The sequence below is a fragment of the Gopherus evgoodei genome, chromosome 6 (genome assembly GCF_007399415.2).
Source record: "Gopherus evgoodei ecotype Sinaloan lineage chromosome 6, rGopEvg1_v1.p, whole genome shotgun sequence".
Taxonomy (NCBI): Eukaryota; Metazoa; Chordata; order Testudines; family Testudinidae; genus Gopherus; species Gopherus evgoodei.
In genome coordinates, this window is record NC_044327.1 from 137,659,137 (window position 1) to 137,678,124 (window position 18,988).

At 45.1% G+C, this 18,988-nt stretch overlaps 1 protein-coding gene across 4 annotated transcripts in view; it reads right to left on the minus strand.

Annotated features, from left to right (window-relative positions):
* Positions 1-18,988, minus strand: part of LOC115653881 (unconventional myosin-VIIa-like) — a 131,920-nt gene that overhangs the window by 105,604 nt on the left and 7,328 nt on the right. For all 4 annotated transcript variants that reach the window (XM_030567619.1, XM_030567621.1, XM_030567620.1 and 1 more), the window contains 5 exons: positions 14,388-14,490; positions 14,147-14,303; positions 12,512-12,614; positions 12,105-12,233; positions 2,353-2,461 (listed from right to left, as the gene is read on the minus strand). In XM_030567619.1, coding sequence (XP_030423479.1) covers positions 2,353-2,461; positions 12,105-12,233; positions 12,512-12,614; positions 14,147-14,303; positions 14,388-14,490 — 601 coding nt within the window. The remainder of the gene's footprint in view (positions 1-2,352; positions 2,462-12,104; positions 12,234-12,511; positions 12,615-14,146; positions 14,304-14,387; positions 14,491-18,988) is intronic.

The window sequence follows — 18,988 nt, forward strand, 5'->3', positions numbered from 1 at the left end:
TCCAGGGTAACCCAGGGAAGGGAAGTCTGGGAGAGGCAACAGTGAAGGAAAGGGTTTACTTTCCTTGTGTTAAGATCCAGAGGGTCTGGGTCTTGGGGGTCCCCGGGCCAGGTTTTGGGGGGGACCAGAGTGTACCAGGCACTGTAATTCCTGGTTGGTGGCAGCGCTATAGGTTCTAAGCTGGTAATTAAGCTTAGAGGAATTCATGCTGGTACCCCATCTTTTTGGACGCTAAGGTTCAGAGTGGGGATTATACCATGACAGTAGTAGTTTGGTGAGATCCAAGTTTTCAAGGAGCGTTATACAGATAGAGAGTTTCTTTTTTCTTCACACTAGGGAAAAAACTCTTGTTTCTGCATGGATGTGGAAGTGGTCTGACAAAGCTGGAAGTGGCTCATGTTTTATAACCACCTTCCAGCCTCTGAATGCAGGCCAGACTTGTGGACAGCAAAAAAAAAGCCCATCACAGGAAGAAAATGGCCCTGTTTAAACATCAGAGCCAAAGCAAGATGTCTGCTGCATTGGTCATCCTCACATCTGCCATACCCACAATACAGACACTAAAAAGCCCTTTCACTGCATTGAAAACCAGATGGGAAAGAGCACAGTATTATTCTATTAGTGGCTTGATTTTCAAAAGTGCTCAGCACATGCAGCTCTCATCCACTTCAAAGGGATTTGTAGATCCACAGCACTTCTGACAAAGTAGGTCTGGTATGTATGGCACTAAATACCTAAAGGCCCTGTGACACTGCACCCCATATTCTTCATAGTGATATGATACGATTCTAACATAGTTATGATGTATTTTATGCAAGTCATGTGAGATGTCATTGGAAAGTTTATGATTTGCTGAATGATTAAAAATGCATATATAAATAGGATAATCTGAAGTTATGAATATTGACTATGTATCTATATTTCACATGTAGTCACACCTGGCTAATGCCCACTAGGCAAGATGTTTTCATTCTAGAAAGTGGGTGAGGAATGGGCCATTAGGAAAATAATAGGCCTTAGAAGAAGTTTATCTCCCATCTGGGGAGCTTTCCTGAGGACGCTAGGGACAGCCTCCAAGCAATGGCTGCTATGACTCTACAAAGACATGTGATGTAACCATGGCTCTAGACTCCATTTTGGGATGTCAATGTTTTTCCACTGACCAGTCTGGAAACTACGCTTTGAAACAAACAGCTCCCACAATATGCAACAGCTATGTAAGGCGGGAGTGACATTACCAGGGATTCTTCGCTCCGCACACAAAGAGACCCCAGGAAACACCTGAGGAACAAAGGCTGAACTGGGGAAGTGCTGAGCCCAGGCTAAAGGGAGTTTTAGCCTGTGAACAGAACACCTGGGGATTCCAAGCTGTAAGCAAGTGCAGCTTGACCCTTAAGAATCTGCAGCCTGCTTGTATTATCACTTTGGATATGAATAGCAAATTCTCACCCTATCTATTTAGTATATAGGCAGTCCTCGGACTTATGACACAATTGGTTCCTGAAAAATCACATCTTAAGTTAAATACATTGTAACTCGAATTTCCCATAGGAACAATGTCAGATCAAGCATCGTAAAGTCGAAAAATGACAATTTATAAACATTGTAAGTGCCATTCATTGTAACCCGAACATCGTAAAGTCGAGGACTGCCTGTATTAAGTTTAGTTTGCTTTTTTTTTGCTAGGTAATCTGCTTTGCTCTGTTTGCTATCACTTAGATTAAGTGATTTATATCTTTTGTAGTTGTTAAACTTATTCTTGCTTTATCTAAACCAGTGTGTGGGGAATCATAACTCAGGGGCAGAAGGCTATTGCATATTCCTCTCCACATTGAGGGATGGGGTGAATTTTATTAGCTTACACTGTACAGTTCTGTGTGCAGCACAAGAGGGTATAATTTTGGGTTTATATTCCAGAAGGGGTGCATGCCTGAGAAGCTGGTTGTTATCCTAGCTGTCGCCTTCCTATGCAGGGGCTGGTCAAAGCGCCTGCATGAAACTGCAGCTGGGTGTGTCCCTACCTGTATACTGGTGAAAGTGCAGGCTGAAGCCTGGAGGGCTTTGCAGCTTGTCACAGCAGTACAGTGTAAGAGGGAGCCCAGTCTGGTGGGTCAAGGGGGCTCAGTGGTATCTCAATTCCAGGTGGCACCTCAGGGGGAATCTGTCAGAGGCCCCTCTCAGGATTAGGGCCCATTAACAAGGGGGGCTGCACAAACACGTTGGGAGACATAATCCCTGCTCCAGAGAGTTTTCATACACTGTTGGACCAGGCTCTAGGGTCACGGATAAGACAGATGTGCCTAGAAGGGCTCTTCCAGACAATTTTTCTGATTTACCTCCCCTGCCCCTTACCCTCAGCCTGCTGCTGGGTGTGGAAACGCTGAATCTGCTCTCCCCGGGTTATGGACACTTTACAAATGAGGCATTTCAATAGCTCCTCTTCCTGGACTCCAAATTGACCCTGGGAGAGAAGGTGCCAAAGAGAATAATCAGTTTCAATCCCTGGTTCCATAGTGCAGTGGCCATGTCTCCCTGCCTTTATGCACCGACCAGTACAATGGGGCCATGATCCTAACTGGAGCCTCCAGACACTATTGTAATGTAAATAATAAGATGACATTGCGGGAATCAAGCCACAAAAACTCTGAAGTCACTATTGTCCTCAAGACCATCTTGCTCACTCGCTCACACGCACACACAGCCCCCCTCCCTCTTGGACCCTCCTGTGACACTGCCACAGCCTCCCCACCCTCAACCCCATACATCTTCCCAGCATTTACCTCCAATTATTTACATAATACATTATTAATTGCCTGAGATAAAAGCTGCGTCAGAGTTCTGCCAAGCCTTGAAGGAGAGGAGAGAAGTTTAAAATATGATCCTATGGCTCCTGGTTACCATAGAACCAGAGTGCTCTCCAAAAGGTAGCAAGATACAGCACTGAAATTTCTATTCCTCTGCTGCTGGCAAGAGCAGACTGAGGTGGAGTGTAGTTTATTTATTTATTTAATATACAAAGTGCGAGCCTGGGTGCAGAGGTGTGGCTTTTACTTCGCTCCAAATACAACAAGATTAGTGCTCATTCCGATTTCACTAGGCAGAGAATTCCACAGTCAGAACCCAGCTCCTGTGACGATTTCATCTCCTGTACTCACAAGCCTCCCCTATAGAGGGGCAGCTTCATGGTTCCAGTGGCACGCAGCCATTGTGGAAAGAGGGCATCTCTATAGCCAAGGATTTGATTTGATTATTTATTTTGTCATGTTATGATTATATATATATATATATATATATATATATATATATATATATATATATATATATATATATATATATATATAACATGACGTTAGTTAATTATTGAATGCGAACTAAAGGTAAGTGATAGGATTATAAAAGTATATAAAAGTATATGATTGATTAGTAGTTAGAAGGGATAAATATATATTAGATATCTAAGTAGGGAAGGCTGAAATGCAAAACCTATAGGCGGAGGCCTGTAAGATTTTAGTTTAGCTATTTTAGGCCTTAGAAATAAAAAATGCTGACATTAGTAAGTAACCAAAAAATAACCCAATGCCATAAGATTATGGGAAAAGATGTACCAAGAGGTGAAGAAATTGAAAAAAATTGGCCAAAAGATTAATTTTAAATTGCAAAAATGCTCTAGAAGCACATTTTTGTTTAATGCATGCCTTGACCGCAGGATACATGTTATGTATCAATGCTAATGAGAATAAAAGGAACTATCCATAACTTCTAGAAAACAGGGTACCTCAAGATTTTGGGAACACCAAACCAAAAGGAAAAGAGGGTTGACGCTTTCATGCACATGCACAGAATGCAGGTATATGCAAAAATCACATTATAAAAAGAAGGTGCTCAGATTGGAAACATTGAGCTTCCTATAGAAGGACTCCAGCAGAAACCATCCCTTTACTAACGATCACTCCATAAGAGGACCATCAGACTCTAACACTATCGAGGAGGATGTGAGTACGACTGCATCTATAATTTATACATGCTGTGATATTCATAACTGTGCTGATAACTTGTATAAAATTGATAAGATATTAGACCTTATTCTGTAATTGCATGTGCTACTTTCCTTGCTTCCACTGTTGAGAGTAGGGCACTGAGGTGCAGAGGAGGGGGTGGCACACAGCAGTCCGTTAAGTAGATAAGCTGCTGCATTTTCAAATCAGGGAGCATTATTCTTAGTGAGAACAGCAACAGTCAAGCCCAGATTACAGGAAACTGGCTGTATTTTAAAAGAATCCTTATTGAGGTTGTAGGAACCAACCTTTCCGATATGCTGAAAGAATAGTAAATATGGCAGGCGACAGGCTTGGCTTAACAATGAAATCCTTGCTGATCTTAAACACAAAAAAGAAGCTTACAAGAAGTGGACAAATGACCAGGGAGAAGTATAAAAATATTGCTCGGGCATGCAGAAGTGAAATAAGGAAGGCCAAATCACACTTGGAGTTGCAGCTAGCAAGAGATGTTAAGAGTAACAAGAAGGGTTTCTACAGGTATGTTAGCAACACCAAGAAGGTCAGGGAAAGTGTGGGCCCTTTACTGAATGGAGGAGGCAACCTAGTGACAGAGGATGTGGAAAAACTAATGGTCTCAAAGCTTTTTTTGCCTGTCTTCACAAACAAGGTTAGCTCCCAGACCACTGCACTGGGCAGCACAGTATGGGGAGGAAGTGACCAGCCCTCTGTGGAGAAAAGTGGTTCAGGACTATTTAGAAAAGCTAGATGAGCACAAGTCCATGGAGCCAGAAGCACAGCATCCAAGGGTGCTAAAGGAGTTGGTGGATGTGATTGCAGAGCCATTGGCCACTATCTTTGAAAACTCATAGTGATCGGGGGAGGTCCTGGATGACTGGAAAAAAAAGCTAATGTAGTGTCCATCGTTTAAAAAGGGAAGGAGTAGGATCTGGGGAAGTACAGGCCAGTCAGCCTGACCTCAGTCCCTGGAAAAATCATGGACCAAGTCCTCAAAGAATCAATTTTGAAGCACTTAGAGGAGAGGAAAGTAATCAGGAACAGTCAGCATAGATTCACTAAGGGCAAGTCATGCCTGACTAACCTAATTGCCTTCTATGAGGAAATAACTGGGCCTGTAGATGAGAGGAAAGCAGTGGACATGTTATTCCTTGACTTAGGAAAGCTTTTGATATGGTCTCCCACAGTATTCTTGCCAACAAGTATGGATTGGATGAATGGACTATAAGGTGGATAGAAAGCTGGCTAGATTATTGGGCTCAACAGGTCGTGATCAATGGCTACATATCTAGTTGTCAGCCGGTATCAAGTGGAGTGCCCCAAGGGTCGGTCCTGGAACCAGTTTTGTTCAATATTTTCATTAATGACCTGGAGGATGGCGAGGACTGCACCCTCTGCAAGTTTGCAGATGACACTAAACTGGGACAAGTGGTAGATAGGCTGGAGGGTAGGGACAGGATACAGAGGAACCTAGACAAATTAGAGGATTGGGCCAAAAGAAACCTGATGAAGTTCAACAAGGACAAGTGCAGAGTCCTGCACTTAGGACAGAAGAATCCCATGCACTGCTACAAACTAGGGACCGAGTGGCTAGGCAGCAGTTCTGCAGAAAAGGACTGCGGTTACAGTGGATGAGAAGTTGGATATGAGTCAATAGTGTGCCCTTGTTGCCAAGAAGGCCAACGGCATTTTGCGCTGTTTAAGTAGGAGCTTTGAAAGCAAAATTGAGGGACGTGATCATTCCCCTCTACTCAGCATTGGTGAGGCCTCATCTAGAGTACAGATGCTCCCCAAATTACGTAAGCGTTCCATTATGCCTTCTGTAACTTGAATTTTGTGTAATCAGAAACTTATACCCAACCGTTACGCGAAAAAAGGAAAAAACCTCCTATTTCTAGCTTACGGGACTTTTTTTTGTAAGTGTGGAAAAACTGGAAAGAGTCCAGCAGAGGGCAATAAAAATGATTAGGGGGCTGGAACACACGATTTATGAGGAGTGGCTGAGGGAAGTGGGATTATTTAGTCTGCAGAAGAGAAGAATGAGGGGGATTTGATAGCTGCTTTCAACTACCTGAAAGAGGATTCCAAAGAGGATGGATCTAGACCAGTGGTTCCCAAAAACTTTAGCAGCCTGTGAACCCCTTTCACTAGCACAGCAAGTCTAGCAAACTCCCTCTTAAAAATAAATATTTCCAGGGATTTTCTCCTTTACCTGAGTATAAATTATAAAGCAGTGATCTTGGAAATATAACATTTGTTTTACGACATGCTATTATTATTAATCATTACAGTATTTTTATTACATTATGAAAATGTCAACACTCTTCCAAGATCTCACTTTCGTAGCTTGTAACACTTTGAATAAGCCCGTTATAAGACAAGGCTCCTATGTTTCATCAAGGAGTATCAGATGTGAAAGAGCATGAAGGTATTTAAGAAGCCAATTCAGAAGAGTTCCTCCTACACAAGCATTCAGATCTTGAGCAGTCCAGACAAACAGTGCACATTACAACAAAGCTTAAACTTGTTCTTCATAATAATTTTAAAAACAATACTAGCTGCCTATTTACTTTTAAAAACAGCAAAAAATATTCACCTCCCTTTCCGTTTTTTTTTATAAGGAGTCTTGAAGTTTAAATCTCAGAGTGATAGATATGCTTGCTTTGATCTGCGCACAAGTGACCAGGGAGCTTAGCGAACAGGAGCTGCTAACAGGGAGTTTCGCAAGGGAGTTTGGAAGGGGAGTAGGAAGGGAGTGGGGGTCCCTTGTCGGTCTCATCTGTGACCCATTGGTCCCCTGAACCTATAAACCAAGCCACATCCAAAACCTTTGGATGTGGCTTGGTTTATAGGTTCAGGAGACAGGGAGCTGCAGATGGGAATTTGAGAGAGTTTGACAGATGGAGGCTTACGATGGTGAGAAGGACCCGCAACACCTGTGGCAGCACTGCTTCTGTCTCCTCCACCTGCACCTGTAGCCAGACAGAGCACCAAAGCATGGATGCTTTTACCCAGATTCTGGTGTGGGCTTGCAAAGACTGTAACTTGCAATTTCCACTTACTGATATACAGGCTGGGGGTGGCATCCAATGTGAAAGGTGTCTACTAGTGGAATCTCTCAGGCAGCAGGTGGGAGAGCTACAGGAGGAGGTGGCTAGGCTGAGGAACATCCGTATCCATTAGCAATTCCTGGACAGTGTCCATGTGGAGACAGCTGACGTAGCTGTCCCAGTTCACAGGACTACTGACACACCAGTGGAGGAGGAGATGGCTCAGGGTGGACACTGGCAGCTGGTTACTTCTGGCAGCAGGCAGTGCTCCACCCCTGCTGCGAACCCTCCTGCTGTGGTAATAGATAACTGTTATGCTCTTCTTGATACAGGAGAGAAGGAATCACCCCCAACAGTTATGGAGGCGAAGCCTCGTACCCGTAAGGCTGGGAGGTCTGCTGCCACCACTGATAATAAGAAACGTAGGGTAGTGGTGGTTGGAGACTCTCTGCTGCGGGGGACGGAGACACCTATCTGTCGCCCTGACCGTTCATCCCAGGAGGTATGCTGCCTGCCAGGGGCCCGTATCCGAGATGTTACAGAGGCATTGTCGAGGATTATCCGGCCTTCTGATTACTACCCCATGCTACTCATCCATGTGGGCACAAGTGATACTGTGAGGTGTGACACTGAGAAGATCAAGAGTGACTACAGGGCTCTGGGAGTACGGGTTAAGGAGTTTGGAGCGCAGGTGGTATTCTCTTCAATTCTTCCTGTCGAAGGTAGGGGCCGGGCAGAGACAGATGCATTGTGGAGGTGAATGCCTGGCTGCGAAGATGGCGTCGCCAGGAGGGCTTTGGCTTCCTCGACCACAGGATGCTATTCGAGGAAGGACTGCTAGGCACAGATGGCGTTCACCTTTCAAGGAGGGGAAAGGCCTTATTTGCACACAGACTGGCTAACCTAGTAAGGAGGGCTTTAAACTAGGTTCGACGGGGACAGGTGAGCAAACCCACAGGTAAGTGGGGAACAAGACCTGGGAGATAGGTTGGAAACAGGAGGGAGCACGGGCTATAATGGCAGAGAGAAAGGAGGGTCAGGGCAAAGCTGGGAGACAAGATCAAACCAGTATCTTAGATGCCTATATACAAATGCAAGAAGTATGGGTAATAAGCAGGAAGAACTGGAAGTGCTAATAAATAAATACAACTATGACATTGTTGGCATTACTGAAACTTGGTGGGATAATACACACGACTGGAATGTTGGTGTGGATGGGTATAGTTTGCTCAGGAAGGATAGACAGGGGAAAAAGGGAGGGGGTGTTGCCGTACATATTAAAAATGTACACACTTGGACTAAGGTGGAGATGGACATAGGAGATGGAAGTGTTGAGAGTCTCTGGGTTAAGCTAAAAGGGGTAAAAAATACGAGTGATGTCGTGCTGGGAGTCCACTACAGGCCACCTAATCAGGTGGAAGAGGTGGATGAGGCTTTTTTCAAACAACTAACAAAATCATCCAAAGCCCAAGATTTGGTGGTGATGGGGGACTTCAATTATCCAGATATATGTTGGGAAAATAACACCGCGGGGCACAGACTATCCAATAAGTTCCTGGACTGCATTGCAGACAACTTTTTATTTCAGAAAGTTGAAAAAGCTACTAGGGGGGAAGCTCTTCTAGACTTGATTTTTAACAAATAGGGAGGAACTCGTTGAGAATTTGAAAGTAGAAGGAAGCTTGGGTGAAAGTGATCATGAAATCATAGAGTTTGCAATTCTAAGGAAGGGTAGAAGGGAATACAGCAAAATAGAGACGATGGATTTCAGGAACGCGGATTTTGGTAAGCTCAGAGAGCTGATAGCTAAGGTCCCATGGGAATCAAGACTGAGGGGAAAAACAACTGAGGAGAGTTGGCAGTTTTTCAAAGGGACGCTATTAAGGGCCCAAAAGCAAGCTATTCTGATGATTAGGAAAGATAGAAAATGTGGCAAAAGACCACCTTGGCTTAACCACGAGATCTTGCGTGACCTACAAAATAAAAAGGCGTCATATAAAAAATGGAAACTAGATCAGATTACAAAGGACGAATATAGGCAAATAACACAGGAATGCAGAGGCAAGATTAGAAAGGCAAAGGCACAAAATGAGCTCAAACTAGCTATGGGAATAAAGGGAAACAAGAAGACTTTTTATCAATACATTAGAAGCAAGAGGAAGACCAAGGACAGGGTAGGCCCACTGCTCAGTGAGGAGGGGGAAACAGTAACGGGAGACTTGGAAATGGCAGAGATGCTTAATGACTTCTTTGTTTCGGTCTTCACTGAGAAGTCTGAAGGAATGTCTAATATAGCGAATGCTTACGGGAAGAGGGTAGGTTTAGAAGATAAAATAAAAAAAGAACGAGTAAAAAATCACTTAGAAAAGTTAGATGCCTGCAAGTCACCAGGGCCTGATGAAATGCATCCTAGAATACTCAAGGAGTTAATAGAGGAGGTATCTGAGCCTCTAGCTATTATCTTTGGGAAATAATGGGAGATGGGGGAGATTCCAGAAGACTGGAAGGGGGCAAATATAGTGCCCATTTATAAAAAGGGAAATAAAAACAACCCAGGAAACTACAGACCAGTTAGTTTAACTTCTGTGCCAGGGAAGATAATGGAGCAGATAATTAAAGAAATCATCTGCAAACACTTGGAAGGTGGTAAGGTGATAGGGAATAGCCAGCATGGATTTGTAAAGAACAAATCGTGTCAAACTAAACTGATAGCATTCTTTGATAGGATAACGAGCCTTGTGGATAAGGGAGAAGCGGTGGATGTGATATACCTAGACTTTAGTAAGGCATTTGATACGGTCTCGCATGATATTCTTATAGATAAACTAGGAAAGTACAATTTAGATGGGGCTACTATAAGGTGGGTGCATAACTGGCTGGATAACCGTACTCAGAGAGTAGTTATTAATGGCTCCCAATCCTGCTGGAAAGGTATAACAAGTGGCGTTCCGCAGGGGTCTGTTTTGGGACCGGCTCTGTTCAATATCTTCATCAACGATTTAGATGTTGGCATAGAAAGTACGCTTATTAAGTTTGCAGACGATACCAAACTGGGAGGGACTGCAACTGCTTTGGAGGACAGGGTCAAAATTCAAAATGATCTGGACAAATTGGAGAAATGGTCTGAGGTAAACAGGATGAAGTTCAATAAAGATAAATGCAAAGTGCTCCACTTAGGAAGGAACAATCAGTTTCACACATACAGAATGGGAAGAGACTGTCTAGGAAGGAGTATGGCAGAAAGAGATCTAGGGGTCATAGTAGACCACAAGCTTAATATGAGTCAACAGTGTGATACTGTTGCAAAAAAAGCGAACGTGATTCTGGGATGCATTAACAGGTGTGTTGTAAACAAGACACGAGAAGTCATTCTTCCGCTTTACTCTGCGCTGGTTAGGCCTCAACTGGAGTATTGTGTCCAGTTCTGGGCACTGCATTTCAAGAAAGATGTGGAGAAATTGGAGAGGGTCCAGAGAAGAGCGACAAGAATGATTAAAGGTCTTGAGAACATGACCTATGAAGGAAGGCTGAAGGAATTGGGTTTGTTTAGTTTGGAAAAGAGAAGACTGAGAGGGGACATGATAGCAGTTTTCAGGTATCTAAAAGGGTGTCATCAGGAGGAGGGAGAAAACTTGTTCACCTTAGCCTCCAATGATAGAACAAGAAGCAATGGGCTTAAACTGCAGCAAGGGAGATTTAGGTTGGACATTAGGAAAAAGTTCCTAACTGTCAGGGTAGTTAAACACTGGAATAGATTGCCTAGGGAAGTTGTGGAATCTCCATCTCTGGAGATATTTAAGAGTAGGTTAGATAAATGTCTGTTAGGGATGGTCTAGACAGTATTTGGTCCTGCCATGAGGGCAGGGGACTGGACTCGATGACCTCTCGAGGTCCCTTCCAGTCCTAGAGTCTATGAATCTATGAGCTCTTGGAAGTCCAGTGGCTGTGGGCTGCTGGCCCCATGCTGCCCAGTGTCCTTCGGGACAGCTCTGTCTGCTATTAGGGATTTCCCCCCCCATGCCCTCGAGAACCCCCTGTAACATTTTATGAATCTTAGTTTGGTAACCACTGATTTAGACTGTTCTCAGTGGTACCAGATGACAGAACAAGGAGTAATGGTCTCAAGTTGCAGTGGGGGAGGTTTAGGTTGGATATCAGGAAACACTATTTCACTAGGAGGGTGGTGAAGCACTGGAATGGGTTACCTGGGGAGGTAGTGGAATCTCCTTCCTTAGAGGTTTTTAAGGTCAGGCTTGACAAAGCCCTGGTTGGGATGATTTAGTTGGCGATTGGTCCTGCTTTGAGCAGGAGGTTGGACTAGATGACATCCTCAGGTCCCTTCCAACCCTGATATTCTACACTGCCCCCCACCAAGCCAGATCTAATGCAGTGTGCAAGTGGGCCTGCGGGAGAAGTGGTGCTATCAGATCAACAGGTAGAAAAATAAGTCGAGTACCTGTGTTTTGATAAACTGGGGTGGAGAGTAATGTGGGTGTCAAGCTAGAGAGAAAAAAGTTGTAGTAACTGAAACAAGAGAGTCTGAGCAAGAGTTTTAGCTTTGAGGAGAGAGAAGACAGATCAGGTTTTTGATACAATAAAGCAGGATTTGGAAGCTACCAGGATGTGAGTGGTTGAGAGAGAAAAGTATTGGTCTGTAGCCCCAGCCCATCTTCTGCTCCAACTTTGAACCTGGCTTTGAACTGAATAACCTGCTGTTGGTTAAAACCCACATAAGGAGCATGGTGGAAGAGAAGAGGGCCTGAAGATACCAGTCACTCGGGCAATCTGGTGCATTCCTGGGACAACTCCTAATTCTTCTGTAGCGTCTTTAGAATCAGGGATAGGAGTCCCCTCTGCTGTGTCAGTCAGGTGTAGCATAAGAGGCACCCAAAGAATGGAAGGACCCCAGCAGTGAACCTCATCTACCCTTCAACATGGATTTAAAAATTAATTCCTAATATAAATATTCCCCAAACCTCACACGGGTCCCCAGTGGGAGCACAATCTTGTCTCACTCCTCTGAGCCTCTCACTCGACTCACCGCTGAAGCCTTCAGCCACCCCTTGGAGGCTTCACTCACTCTCAGGGCCCCATTGTTCTCCTGGGACTGGAAGGTCACATTGCCCAGAGACAGGACTCCGGCCAGGATTGCCTGCATGTCCACCTGCTCCTAAAATACACAACAGAGATGGTTTGGGGCTGGCACCCACAGATGTGTGTGGGCATGTACATACACATGATGAGCAAGCAGCCCCCTTCCATTGGAACTTCAAACTTCCTACAGTGGTAGAGGGAGAGGAAGATCAGGTGTGTGGCGGGGGGAGCTCTGCACTGAATCTGCCAGCCTGAGAGCAGCACAGCAAACTGAAGGAGGGAAGTAGAAGTGGAGCAAATGGGCTGACTAAGCAGAGGGGGTGGAGATGATGACAGAATGCCCACTGTACTCACCTGTTCCTGGAAGCCCACCATGTCCAGGGCATTACGCACCTCCCAGTACTTATGCTTCCAGCACTCAGCCACATCCTCTGTCCTAAACCATCCACTTATGTACCTGGGGAGACAAGTGAGTCAACCTGATATTATTTGTATTAGCGTACAGTCTACATACTGTGATGCTCTGTACCCCTGTAGTCACCCCTTGCACACTATTATAATAATCTTTGCCTGAATATGCCTTGTGAGGTATCATTTGAAAACTCACTGGTCAATACTGTGCTCATAAAGTTATAAGATTCCACTGTATGGTGTTACTAAGATGTATTCCGATCTGTGAAGCAGCCAAACCATTTCCTCAGAGACAAAATACTTAGTCCTGCCTCTCGAGGTCCCTTCCAGTCCTATGAGTCTATGAAAGAACAAACTGACACCTCAGCCAGGTGTAAATAGGCCAAACAGGCCATCACTCACTAAATGGCTATACATTGGCAGGAAAAGCCACATGAGCAAAAAAATCTACATCTTAAAAAGTAATAGCCTGGGGTTTCCGTTCACAAAGACTTTTTGTCTCCTGAACCTCAGCTGGAGATGCAACTCAAAGAAGGCAAAGAACAACAACAAGGGAGGGAAGATACCCCACATCATTCTTCCCTTTCTCTCTGCCCACAGTGTCCATGGTACCTGACAAACAAAGGAAGGGGCAGAGATCCTGACTGTAAGACTGCTGAAACATGTGGTGAGAGAGACCTTGCTTTGAATTCACTCAAGTTTGTTGTTAGGTATTAGTTGTGTTTTACTTTTATTTTTATTGTAACCAATTCTAAAAACCTTTATACCAAATGAGTTGTATTCAATTAAAATCTATCCTTTTGAAATTAATAAACTTGTTTTAGTGTTTTATCTAAACCCGTGTATTTGAATTGAAGTGTATGGGAAACTCCATTTGCACATTTTATTTTATATTAATAAAATGACAGACTTCATATGAGCTTGTGTTGTCCAGAAGAGAGCTGGGCAGTACAAGGCACACATCTCTGCAGAAAGCCTGGGACTGGGAGTTTGCTGGTGTTGCTCTGTAGTGTAATTCAAGAGTAGCTGGCTACGGCACTCATACAATATAAACTGAGAATAACTTACATGCTGGAAGCTGTGTGTTAACAGACCAGGAGTGATAGCTCTCACAGCAAGGCAACGTAAAAGGCACCCCATGTAGGAGAGCTGATGGGACACAGCTGTTCAGTCCAGATTGTACCCTGAGTACATCACACGTCTCATATGAAAGCATTGTGCAGGACAGTCTCAGTGAGTCAGTCCCTGCCCCACAGAGACACGCAGACATAGGGTAGGGGGAGCAGAGGTACAGAGAAGGGAGTGATTTCCCCAGGTCACTGGCAGAGCCAGGAACAGAACGCAAGTCTCCCGAGTCCCAGACCAGCATCCCATCGATTAGACCACACTACGTCTCCGTTCAGAGCCCAGCTCCAGCCTTCCATGACAATCCCCCAACCCTGCGCTCTCCTCTCGTTACCTAACCCTTACACCAAGTCAAATCCTCTTCCCCACTCTCTCCCATATGGGGCTGTAGGAGCCCCTTATTCTGACCTCCACTCCACTGAGAAGCCAGAGCAGGACCTGCCACTCACGTACCTGTACAATGAGGGATCTAGCAGCCCATACATGTCTTTTTCCTCTGCAGTGAGCCCAGCAAACATATAGTAGAAGACATGGAAATTTCTTTCTCCAGCATCTTGTTGCACCACACGAGACTTCTCTAGCAGATATTCACTCAGCTTGGCACCCTTCACTACACGGGGAAGGGGCAGAAGGAAAAAAATCAGCACACAAATAGCAGCTTCCACACACCCAGAGACCTAGTCCTAGGTCTCACCTGTACTCCTTTGGAACCTCAACTGCATGTATTTTCCAAAGCGGCTGCTGTTGTCATTCATCACTGTTTGTGCATTGCCAAAAGCTTCGAGCAATGGGTTCACCTGGAAAGGAAATGTACAGAGTTGATGGGGACGTCTAAGCAACATGGAACCCTTAATGTTCCCTCCCATGGCCCAACTAGGTTGCACAAGGTATCAGAGGTATCTTGCGAAACAGCCTCATGGCCTCTTGAGGAGCCAAAGAGAAAAAAAAAAAAGATGTGAGTCACTCAAATGCAGCTGGAAATGCACACAGCAGCAAACTAATCCAATGCAACCATGGATGGTATAAGCAAAGGCACCACATCCTGGAGCAAGGAGGAGACAGCGTCAGGTCCTGGAGAGAACCCTTGGGATTCTGCCCTCAGTCCCTCAATCCCAGAAGCCTCCCACTCCCACCAATCAGTGAGGGTGAGGAGGGGTCCCTCTCATAGATGGCCCCAGATGGGATACTGTGTGCAGGTTTGGGGAACTCAATGACAGAAAGATAGACTCACTGTCGGAAGTTCACAGCAGAGAGAGAAATTAATATGGGGCAGAAGGACTGAGTTATAGGATTCAGAAAAGAAATCTGTCAAGCTTGGCTAATAATGATGGGATGGAAGGGCCCCGCCACATGATCATCTGCAAATATGAGAAAGCTCCACTACAGGTTGCCCTGTGCCCCCAACCTCCTGTATTGACTCACCTGCAAGTTCCAATACTCCAGCTGCAATTCATAGATTTTAAAGCCAGAAGGGACCATTATGATCCTCTAATTTGGCCTCCTGCATAAGAGGCTAGAGAAACTCTCCCAGTAATCATTCCATCAAGCCCCTAACTTCTGGTTGAGCTATAGCACCTCCTTTTAATTCTAGACTAGATATCTTTTTTTTTTCTTTTAAATACTGTATTTCAAGAGATGAAGAACACATCACATACTTATGTCAGTTGTTCCAATGGTTAATTGCCCTCACTGTTAAATATGTTTCATAGTGGTAGCCATGTTACTCTGTATCAGCAGAAAGAACGAGAAGTACTTGTGGCACCTTAAGGTCCCACAAGTACTTTTCGTTCTTTTTCTTAAATGTGTGTATTTTATTTCCAGCCTGAATTTGTCTAGCTTCAGGGTCCAGAAACTGGATCTTGTTATGCCTTTGTTTGTTAGATTAAAGAGACCTCTGCTATCAGAAATCTCTTTCCCCTTATGTAGGTAAAGGTAGGCAATGATCAAGTTACCTATTTAGCTTCTCTTCTCTTGGATAAACTAAATAAATAGACTTAGCTATCATAGAACCATAGAATACTAAGGTTGGAAGAGACCTTAGGAGGTCATCTAGTTCACCCCTCTTCTCAAAGCAGGACCAACACCAATTAAATCATCCCAGCCAGGACTTTGTCAAGCCTCTAAGGATAGCAATTCCATCATCTCCCTAGGTAACCCATTCCAGTGCTTCACCACCCTCCTAGTGAAATAGTGTTTCCTAATATCCAACCTAGACCTCCCCCACTGCAACTTGAGACCATTACCCCTTGTTCTGTCATCTGTCACCACTGAGGACAGCCTAGCTCCATTCCCCCTCCCCTCACTCTTCTCTTCTGCAGACTAAATAACCCAGTTCCCTCAGCCTCTCCTCGTAAGTCATGTGCCCCAGCCCCCTAATCATTTTTGTTGTCCTCCGCTGGACTCTCTCCAATTTGTCCTTATTCCTTCTGTAGTGGGGGGGACCAAAACTGGACGCAATACTCCAGATGTGGCCTCACCAGTGCCGAATAGAGGGGAATAATCACCTCCCTTGATCGGCTGGCAATGCTCCTACTAATACAGCCCAATATGCCGTTGGTCTTCTTGGTAGCAAGGGTACACTGCTGACTCATATCCAGCTTCTCGCCCATTGTAATCCCCAGGTCCTTTTCTGCAGAACTGCTACATAGCCAGTAGATCCCCAGCCTAAAGAGTTTCTTTAGTCTCTCACTGTAAGGCAGGTTTTCCTGACCTTGAATCATTTTTGTAGCTCTCTTCGGCCTGGTCTACACTACGCGTTTAAACCGATTTTAGCAGCGTTAAACTGATTTAACATTGTACCCGTCCACACTACGAGGCCCTTTATATCGATATAAAGGGCTCTTTATATCGGTTTCTGTACTACTCCCCGACAAGAGGAGTAGCGCTAAAATTGGTATTACCATATCGGATTAGGGTTAGTGTGGCAGCAAATCGACGGTATTGGCCTCCGGGCGGTATCCCACAGTGCACCACTGTGACCGCTCTGGACAGCAATCTCAGCTCGGATGCAGTGGCCAGGTAAACAGGAAAAGCCCTGCAAAATTTTGATTTTCATTTCCTGTTTGCCCAGCGTGGAGCTCCAATCAGCACGGGTGGCAATGCAGTCCCAAATCCAAAAAGAGCTCCAGCATGGACCGTACGGGAGATACTGAATCTGATCACTGTATGGGAAAACAAATCTGTTCTATCAGAGCTCTGTTACAGAAGACGAAATGCCAAAGCATTTGAAAAAAAAAATCTACAGGCTACACAGTGCTGCGTGACAAGCGTAACGGGAAGCCAGAGACTCAAACGGACGCTCATGGAGGGAGGGAGGGGGTACTGAGGACTCCAGCTATCCCACAGTCCACAGCAGTCTCCGAAAAGTATTTGCATTCTTGGCTGAGCTCCCAATGCCTGTAGGGTCAAACACATTGTCCGGCGTGGTTCAGGGAATAGCTCGTCAATCTACTCCCTCCCCCCACCACGTGAAAGAAAAGGGAAAGAAATCATTTCTTGACTTCTTTCAGTGTCACCCTATGTCTATTGAATGCTGCTGGTAGATGCGATGCTGCTGCAGTGAAGAGCAGTATTCGCTCCTCCCCCATCCCTGGTGGCAGACGGTACAATATGACTGATATCCGTCGTCACTATCAGCCCGTAAGTGCTCCTGGCTTGCCTCAGGTGAGGTCGGCTGAGGGCGCCTGGGTAAAAATAGGAATGATTCCTAGTCATTCCCAGTAGATGGGACAGAACGGCTGGTAACCGTCCTCATCATAGCAACTGGGGGCTGAGCTCCATCAGCCCCCTCCCTTTCCTGTGTAAAGAAAAGATTCTGTACTGCCTGGACTATCATAGCAGCGGGACGCTGGGCTCCTCTCCTCCACACCGCTTAATGTCCTGCCTGGACTGTCATAGCACCAGGAGGCTGCCTCCCCTCATTTTATCTCACTAACAAGTCACTGTTTCTTATTCCTGCATTCTTTATAACTTCATGACACAAACGGGGGGGACACTGCCACGGTAGCCCAGGAAGGTTGGGGGAGGAGGGAAGCAACGGGTGGGGTTGTTGCAAGGGCACCTCCCGTGAATGGCATGCAGCTCATCTTTTCTGCGGGATCTGACACGGAGCAGCTGTACTCTCTGATATACTGCTTCTCTAGTACGCTTGCCCCAAATTCTAGGCAGGACTGACTCTATTTTTAGAAACCATAAAGGAGGGATTGACTCGGGGAGTCATTCCCATTTTTGCTTTTGCGCCCCCGGCTGACCTCAGCCAGGGGCACCCATGATAGCAGCAGACAGCACAGAAGGACAGATAACCGTCATCTCATTGCCAAATTACCCTTGCAGCGGATGGTACAGAACGACTGATAACCATCTCTGCTATCATGCAAAAGCAAATGAATGCTGCTGTGTAGCGCTGAAGTATCGCCTCTGTCCGCAGCATCCAGTACACATGCGGTGACTGTAAAAAATTAAAAAAAAAAAAAAAAGCTGAACGGGCTCCATGGTTGCCATGCTATAGCATCTGCCAGGACAATCCAGGGAAAAAGGGCGCGAAATGATTGTCTGCCGTTGCTTTCCCGGAGGAAGGAATGACTGACGACATTTACCCAGAACCACCCGCGACAATGATTTTTGCCCCATCAGCCACTAGGCTCTCAACCTAGAATTCTAAGGGGCGGGGGAGACTGCGGGAACTATGGGATAGCTACGGAATAGGTACCCACAGTGCAACGCTCTGGAAATCGACGCTAGCCTCGGACCATGGACGCACACCGCTGAATTAATGTGCTTAGTATGGCCGCGTGCACTCGACTTTATACAATCTGTTTTATAAAACCGGCTTATGTAAAATCGGAATTATCCCGTAGTGTAGACGTACCCTTCTGAACCTTTTCCAATTTGTCAGCATCCTTTTGGAGGAGTGGACACCAGAACTGAACGTACTATTCCAGTAATGGTTTCGTTAACGCTGTATATAGAAGCAATGCCACCTCCCTGTTTCTACTTGATACTCCCCTCCACATACATTCAATGATCATATTTGCCCTCTTAGCTACAGCATCTTTACTGACTGCGTCCCATACCAGCCTTACCATGATTTTGACTGGGATCAACATCAGGCTAACCAGCCTATGACCAGGGACATACTGTTTATTCTTTTTAAATATTGACACAACATTGGATATTTTCTAGTCCACTGGACTAGACTGTTCCCCAGTGTTCCAAGATTTAATAAAAAATAATGGTTCAGAGAACTCCTTAGTGGATTCTTTTAATATTCTTAGATACAACTTATCTGGTCCTGTT